The sequence below is a fragment of the Ahaetulla prasina genome, chromosome 1, assembly GCF_028640845.1.
Source record: "Ahaetulla prasina isolate Xishuangbanna chromosome 1, ASM2864084v1, whole genome shotgun sequence".
In the NCBI taxonomy this organism is placed as follows: Eukaryota; Metazoa; Chordata; class Lepidosauria; order Squamata; family Colubridae; genus Ahaetulla; species Ahaetulla prasina.
Genome location: NC_080539.1, coordinates 83,178,781 through 83,187,219, shown reverse-complemented (window position 1 = coordinate 83,187,219; position 8,439 = coordinate 83,178,781). Strand labels below are relative to the sequence as shown.

At 43.0% G+C, this 8,439-nt stretch overlaps 1 protein-coding gene across 2 annotated transcripts; it reads right to left on the bottom strand.

The window, feature by feature from the left end:
- Positions 1 to 1,422: 1,422 nt before the first annotated feature.
- IRF2BP2 (interferon regulatory factor 2 binding protein 2) lies at positions 1,423 to 7,316 on the bottom strand. 2 transcript variants are annotated; one of them, XR_009153131.1, is made up of 3 exons: positions 5,819 to 7,316; positions 2,272 to 5,095; positions 1,423 to 2,233 (listed from the first exon to the last, which is right to left on the bottom strand). XR_009153131.1 is itself a non-coding variant. In XM_058166250.1 (2 exons), exons 1-2 carry the CDS (start codon positions 6,843 to 6,845, stop codon positions 4,389 to 4,391), a joined length of 1,734 nt encoding a protein of 577 aa, XP_058022233.1. In that variant the 5' UTR covers positions 6,846 to 7,316; the 3' UTR covers positions 1,423 to 4,388. The 2 variants fall into 2 exon arrangements, 1 of the variants encoding a protein (XP_058022233.1); XM_058166250.1 differs by having other exon boundaries at positions 1,423 to 5,095.
- Between the last annotated feature and the right edge of the window lie 1,123 nt (positions 7,317 to 8,439).

Here is an 8,439-nt window from a genome sequence, read left to right as displayed (position 1 = left end):
ATGCACATTATAGTTATTAACATTTTTAAGTCCAGTATTATGATCCTTAAGGAAAAGTAGAGACTACTTTTGGCTGACTACATTTTATGATCACATTAGTTGTCCTCATAAGCAATCAGTCCACTGATTAATTTGTCTTATTTCCAATATATGGAAGTGATTTGAGAGTTTTTGCGTTTGTAAAAATAGTTTGCAGAAATTGGTGTAATATAATGAAATGCACTATCTGGTTATATACATTATTTTTACAATTGGATTCCTACCCCATCTCCTTAAACAAAAATGTGTATGTTCCGTAAACTGGAAGCTTTCAGCAAAACTGAAGGGCCAAATTTAAGTGGCATTGATTGGATAGTGTAATCCTTTATAGCTCAGTTCAGCTTTCAACTAATCTTGATTGTAAAGAAAATAAAGGACTGTGGTGGGTCTACTGAACTCATTGGTTAAATAGAAGAGTATACGTATTACCATAATTTTTTTTATTATTATTACTATAATAATAAAGTACTATTAAATTTACTGCTTTAATAGTACAATTTTCAGCAAATTGCAACAGCACAGGTCTTTTAAAATCTTTGCATTGAACTTGTAAACCCCATGTAAGTCACTTTTAAAACTGTAATGCTTGTAAAATTTATAAAAATGTATTATAATCTCCAATTCTTCTCCAGCACCGAGTCTGATCAGGACCTACTGTGCCATACATCATTAGAATTTCAACTACAGCAACTTCTCTGTATTTTGACTGAGGACATCTAAGCTGCATTGGTGCATAATGTTTTCTACTGTTTTTCCCTGCGTGAAGTGAAGAGAACATTTTTAGAAGTGTTTCTTTCCATTTTAAACATATTTACTTAAGATTGGGTCCAAGGAACCTTTCTTTCACATAAATATAATAAGGACAGCATTTTTATGGTTCATATTAGTGTTCTGTCTTCAACTCAAAAAATGCTTCCACAAAACTGCAACATCAGATCCCTTCCTCAATGGCTCCCTCTCATGTCAGCAGAACAGTGTATCTATTCTCCCTGGAAGTAAAGTGAGAGGTTCTGGCTCGAGTACAGAAGAAATTTCTCAGGATCCTGTTGCCATAAAAAGTCATCGGGAGAACTCCACAAATAAACCTTTTCCTAAATACGATTTCATAGGGTATTTAGCTCAAATATATCATAACTAGTAGTATTCAGAAATTGTATGTTTCCCTTTTCCTTCCCACTTGCCTGGATTCTGTGTACCTTAAGATAAAAAGGAACAATTCTCCTTATTAAGAATTTTTTTTTTCTGATGACACTTTGTTCTATTCTTTCCTATCACCTTCTAATTAAAGAAAGTAGTCTAAAAAAGGTGCTTTGGCTACTAGGTTATGTCAGTAGCTGCAGGACTATACTTTTTTACATAAAAAGATGATAAAAAAGGACTACATTCACAGAAAATGTTTAAATGCCTGATTTCACTTTATTTAATGCAAAAGATTAAAAAAATAGGAAAAAAATAGTAATGTGTTAGTTCAGCAACTATAAACAATGAAAGCATAGTGCAGGTGGTATTTTAATAATGGTAACTTAAAACTATAACGAAGGTGAGATTGTGACAATCACACTCTCCATTAAACAACATTTTGCTTTATTGCTATACAAAGAATCACCATTAAAAACTGGAAAAAAATGTAAGGGTGCAACATCTGACTCCATTGAAATAAGCAATTAAGTTCACATTAGCTGCAATGGAATCAAGTTTTGTTTTGTTTATTGGATAGTAACTGTAGTATTGTTGCAGCTAAAACACTTGAAAAAACTTTGTAGCCAGGGAAGCATATTGTGTGCATCAATGTATATGTATATATGTGGATATATGCTTATCTGCTGATGTCAGAACTGATTTTAAAAAGCAAACAAAATTACATTAGGCCAATTGAAGTCACAGAAATGTGTTTTTTAAAAAGTCATATCACAGTTTATGTCATTTCTGTAGTATAAATTTATAAAATATATGAGAACTGGTTACCTTAACAGGTTTGGAAGAAACTGGCTGAACAGATAAAGTCTTGAAATATGTCCCAGCTGTATTCATGGCAAGCTTTAAACATCCCACTCATTGAGCTACTTTAAAGAACATACAGTGATATTACTGAGCCACAATATGAAGACTGTAACTAAGGATTTTAATCAAATGCCTCTCTATAATCTCTCATGCTTGAATAGCATTTTGAAGAAAGAAGCTACTGTCATCCCACCTCAGATTAAGAAACTCAAATCTGAACCATCATCCCACCTCAGATTAAGAAGTTCAAATCTGAACTACATGCCAAGATGTCACAATGAAAATTTTAGTAGGGGTATATTTTTTTTAACGTAAAATGCAAACTGTTCATACAAATTAGTTTAATACATGAGGTATTATGTCAAAAAGATTCTTAAGAACTTATCCTCTATTAATTCAAAATCCAATTTTTAATAAAGTGCCTAAATTCTTATTTCCAATTATAGTGGTTCCAAAGAATCCTTACAGTTGTACATATGTGCGTTTCCCATCTCAAACTTTCTAAATGTGTTTACATAAGACACCAGTCTGATCTATATGTATTTCTATAATTTCAAATATTGGTTTATCATGCAAAACTTGTTATTTAATATTACACTGACCTGTAATATGGAACACAACTAGTGGGTGTGCTTATTAAAATGTTTTTTTAAAAAAAGAATTGCCCATGTGCAGGTTAGGTTTTCAAATGTGTTGACCACTAAAAAAGGACCCTATCAAAATCTATTCAGCATTAAATAGAAGACTGAAGATGAACACCTAAAAACAGTCTGACCCAATAGTATAAAATGATTAAATGTAGCTAAAGAGAATATATTGTTACGTGCAAACGACACAAGGGGCAAACTGTTGTTTGGAATAATCATTTATGACCATATGCTAAAGTGGTCACCAATAATGAATGCAAGTGGTTGTACAGCAATGTTGCTAACACAATTGTGAACAGCACAGCAACACTACAGTGAGTCTTGGCTATTTCTAGCAGCTGATGTTTATCTAAAATGTCTGTCTTCTAATGCAAAAAGAAGCATGATCAAAATACTAGCTATGCAAAATAATGGTTGAAGGTAGTCCAGAAGGCATGGGATGCCTGCATAAAAATTCAAGATTTAAATCCTAGGTTGTTTCCTTTAAATATGATTTGGTTATTTTGCCTCCGACACATGGATTAGGAAATTTCAGACAGAAATCCCCGTTAATCTCTCTGCTGACAATGCAGACATGCCAAGCAAAACCTTTTCTGCTGCTGTCATTACCGCTCTGCTTTTGCTCTACTCAATTAGGTGACATCAGCAACAATAACAATAGCAACAGTTCTAAACATTTAAGTGTTAAGAAGAAAGTTCTTCCGCACCACTGTAAAAATCCTTAAAACCTACCTCAGTGTTTTTCCATACAAGTATGAAGGGCATAGCAACTTTCAATCCGTTGAGGCTGAAAAGTTGTGAATTTGTTAAAAAGATGGCAGTGCTGTTCTAATGCACAGCTAGTCAATAATTAAATTTATCACAAAAGAACTGCAGGGAACTTAAGCAATTCATGACAAAAACGATTTTGCAATCTTACTACCAACTGTTAGAACTGTGGTTATTTTGCCTTTAACCCCCCAAAAAACAACCCCCTCCTTAGCCTCACAATAGCACCTTACTTTAAGCTGAATAGTCGGCAAACAACTTCTTTCTACAAGCAAAAAATGCAGTAAGAATCTGGCCAGTTTTTGCAGCAGCAGTGAAGGAAAATGTTTCCACAAGAACCCCTATTGCTTTAGATTTTTGGACTGGACTGAATAGCAATCTTGCTTGAATCCTATGATCTCTTTAATGCCATAATTTCTCTAAAACCTAAAATGCCTTCAATATGAATAAGGGCAAAAGAGAAAAGAAAAAAAAAAGGAACCACAGACAATAAGGCAACCTTTACAATGTTGAAAGATGTATTTGGCATTTAAAAAAAGTGGGGGGACCAAGTGCATACAATTTACAGCTAGAAGCATTTCTGGTTTGCCAAGTGCTCTCTAAAAAAAGCAGCGCAAGTCACAGCCTACACTGAACAGTAACTGTCACCAAGGAAGCACAACAAATAGTTGCTATAACAACAACAAAAAAGAGCATTTATAAGTACATACCTTTTGTCTTCAAAAAATATAGAAACACAATGTATTCAAAAAAGAAATCAAAATTATACAGCCATGTTTTATGAAGTCTACATTTCCCTTGTCTTGGATATATATATATATATATAGATATATATATATATAATATATATATAGATATTTATAGTATTTATAGGTATATACAGTTCAAGCCGTTTTATGTTAAAGTTGACGTTGCAATGAAAAACTGGAAAAGTCATGAGTCTCTCTCTTTTTTCACTTTGACATCTCCTGCAAGAATGGTTGCAATCTCCCCTTGCATGAAGGCCCAAGGGACATTGGATCCCACTAGGGGGCACTTCTCCCCACTGGGACAATACACTTCGCCATTAGCTCCTTGCTGTTTGATGCTCTGTCTAGAGCAAGGGAAGCAAAACTTATGAGATGGAACAGAGGGACACTGCACAAAGTGGGTGTCTTCCAATCGCTCGTGACACAGGGTGCAGCAGAGGGGGACACTTGCTGCCAGAGAAGAGTCCGGGAGGCTGACAGGGTGCACTGGTTCCATCCCTCCAGGATTTGCCCCTTGGCTCGGCACTTCCCTGGCCAGCCTTCTTTGGTTCATGGGGGATGGAGAAGGGGGGCTACTGCTATTCCTCCTGGTGGTGGAGTGAACCTGGTTGGCATCTTTGGAAGCATGGTTGCCCCCGGCATTGTCAGCAACTAAAATGAGCGCAGCCATAGGGGACTGACCATTCTGAACTGCCTCCGGTGGTGTGGTCCGATTTGAATGAGGCGAAGCAGTTGGTGGTGGTGGGGACATGAAAGATGCAGCTGCCATTGGTATTTTCATCCCTTCTGATGAGGTGGGTAACCATGACTGTGCCTCGCCATTGATTTTTGGAGGTCCAGCTTCACCTTCGGGCTCTGGAGAAGCCTTTCTCTTCCTCGCAGCCCGAGCCCCTAGAAAGAAGTAGTGGGAGATGAGATCATGTTGCAGAGAGAATGGTGTGTCTTATATCACGGTCTAGTCAGTTGAAGCAGCTGGACCTCAGCCAAATTACTCACTAGATACAAATGGGGAAGAGCAGCTTAAAACCAACAAGAGTTCACCTTATCTGGGTTTGTGAATCTGCTTCTGCAAGGTAGAGCCAGCTGTGCTGGGCCACCTCTCATACTATTATGGTACACACTGCAGTCAAATGTAACTACATTGTGCCTCCCTCCTCCCACATTAGTGGCCATGAGCCAAAGAAACAAGTGCATGCTTGTAATTTTCCACTGGCTGGAAACACATTCACAGTCATTGTGCACCCAATGCGTCATAATCCACTCACACAGAGAAGAGCCCTACATTTATCCATACACATCAAGTCTCTGGCAAACTTCCGCATGTTTGTTAATTTGCAGCTCTGACTTCTAGCCTGGTGCAGAAGGAGGAAGGCAAAACGTTTCCCAGCCCCGCCTGCCCCAGAACTCCCCACGCAAGAGAAAGTAGGCAGGAGTGGGGAGGGGAAACCTCCCCGCCAGATGTTGCTTCTGAGCCCCGAGCACGTTGCCACAGCCAGCCACCGGGTAGGCGGCTGAAAAAGCATCCCTGAACCCAGTTTTTCAGGGAGGAAGGGCGAAGCGGTTCTCCCTCCACAAGAACCCCAACTGCCCGCGCCAAACGCGCGCCTTTCTCACCTGATTTGGCCGCGGCCCCGTTGCTATCGTAGCCCAAGAGCCTCCCTCCCGCCATGCCGGGCTCCTTCTTGAACTTGCTTTCGAAGGGCGCCGCGTGGCCGCTGTGCTGCAAGGCCAGCAGGGTGTCACGCACGGTCTTGGGCTTGCCCAGCCACTCTTGCTCCGAGCCCGCCGCTGCCCCCCGGGTTTTGCTGTCCACGCCGAGTGGGTCCAGAGGGTCCGCCGAACCTCGCGCCGCTTGCGGCTGCCCTTTTTCCTTGCCCTCCTGGTCGCTGGCGCCGCCACCGCCACCACCGCCGCCCCCAGACGACGAGGAAGACACCGAGCCGGGCCGCTTGTGACCGCTCCCTTCCCCGGGCTGCTGCTGGCTCTGCTGCGCTTGGGAGACCGAGACCTGCAGCGGGGTTGGCGGCGCTCCGGAGATAGCCGCCAAGGAGGCTGCTGCAGCCGCCGCCGCCCGGCTGCTGATGCTGATGGAGGCGGGCAGGGAGGCACCGTTCATGAGGGGCACCAAAGTGGGGGCCACGGCGTGCGTCCGGCGCGGGTTGGGACTCTGACGGTTCAGTTCGGGCGGCTCTTCGGGCTTGGAGAAGCCGTTGGGAACGAGGATGCCGTTGACCTGCCTGCTCCCGCCGTATTCGGGTCCCAGGCGGGGAGGCGGCCGCTCGGAAGACGCCAGCGCCGCAGCCAGAGAGTAACGCTCGTGGGGCTGCGGCGGGGCGCGAGATGCCGCCTCGGCCGTGGCCACAGCCGCCGAGTGCAGGTCTTTGGCGCTGAGCGGCGGAGGCTGTTGCTTGGTGTGCGGAGGTGGCGGAGCCCGGCCTTCCTGGAAACTGTGCGCCCGCTTGAGCTGCCGAGCCGTGTCGATGACGAACTCCACACGGTCGGCCCCTTCGTAGTTAACGCAGCCCCTGCAGACAGGCTCGGTGAAATCCCAGATCATGGCCCAGGGCATGCGAGGTAGGTCGCACAAGTAACAGGACTGCCTGCGGGAGGCAGCGGCCACCGCCACAGCCGCGGACGACATGACCGAGTCCAGGGGCAGCGAGCGCCCCGCGCCTCGTCCCCTACCTCCTCTTCCCCACCGCTGCTCGCCTTGCCACCGGGGAGGCTCGGGGTGTTGCAACCGCTGCAGCCTTGTGCCCTGAATGCCAGCTCCTTGGGCGAACGAGCGCGGCTCCGAGGCGAAGGAAGCGCCTCTGCTTTCTGCCAGGCTCTCTCCTATTTCCGGGACTCCGGGGACGTGGCGATATGCATCGCCCGAGCGCAGCTCCCTCCGACCCCCCAGTACGACACGCCGCTCGCTCTGGCCGCACCGCGCTCTTGCTACTCCAGCACTGCCCGCCGGCTGCCGGCCGCCCAGACACTCACACTGGGCGGGGACTCCAGAAGCAGTCGCCGCCGCTTGGGCGCTCTGCTCCAGTGACTCGATTCTTCGACAGTGCCCAGGAGCGCCTGCGTGTTAGGCTCTCCCCTTCCTCCGCCTGCTGCTCATTGAACTCCTGCCAAGACAACAAGAGCTGCAAGAATAACCAGCTCTCTCTAGTCAGCACGCGGAGGGAGGGAGGGAGGGACGGGTTTCTAGGGTGAGGCAATGTGTCTGCAATTCACAGAGACAAGGCTGGAATTGTAATTGCTTCCATCATGTGATGGCTTATGAAAGAGGAAGTTTGGATGTTTTAGTCACGTAGTTCTTTACCCTCTTGCTTAGCCTCCAGGAAAGGAAGGAAAATTGCATATATTGCCTACATCAAGGGAGAGCCAAGAACCAGCGTATTTTAACAGAAAAGTGTAACCAGTGTGAACTGCTTGCTAATAATAATATTTTTTAAAGAAATAAATGGAAGAGGGGGGAAAATACAAGTCCCCTTTATCCAGCTTTACTGTTTTTGTTTTAAATGATTCCTTTCGCTGTACTAGCTCTCAGAATATATCCCTTTATACAATCGAGGGGTGAAACGGGGCTTTTTAAACTTTTTTTTTGGAATTTTTTTCTTATTTAATAAAAAACAAATGAATTAAAATCTGGGAGTTTAACCCATTCATGGTTTCTATTGTTACATGGTAATATTATTATATTTAGGAATAGTTATGGCTAGGGGACACCTAATGGTGATTGGCTGTAATACCTCTGTGGAAAAAAAGTACTTGCATAACTACTGAAAAAGACAAAATAAGGAAGGATTTCAGGTTATGCTTTGAACAGAATAATACTGATTTGATTATGGAGCATAGAAGGTGTTCTGAAGGAATGAAACAAAATAAAAGGATAGGTAATAAACTTAAATTAATTAAATGTTTAGATCCAAAGGAAGTGATCAAGATGGATTGGTTACTGTTATTTTTTTTTTGAGGGGTTTAATACTCAACCCAGATTTTTTTTTAGAATCTCAATCCAGTCATAAAGATTACTGAAAAAGTAGAAAATTCATACCTGCTGTCTTACATCAAAGACAGGCCTGTGGCACCTTAAAAGCTAAGAGATTTATTATGGCATAAGCTTTTGTGAAGGTCAAGAAATGAGTATCATAACGGAACATGCTCTATCATAAGCTTATTTATTGGAAAGTCAATGAATTCAGTGGGACTTTTTAAAAAATAAATAAACAAAGGGATAGTAA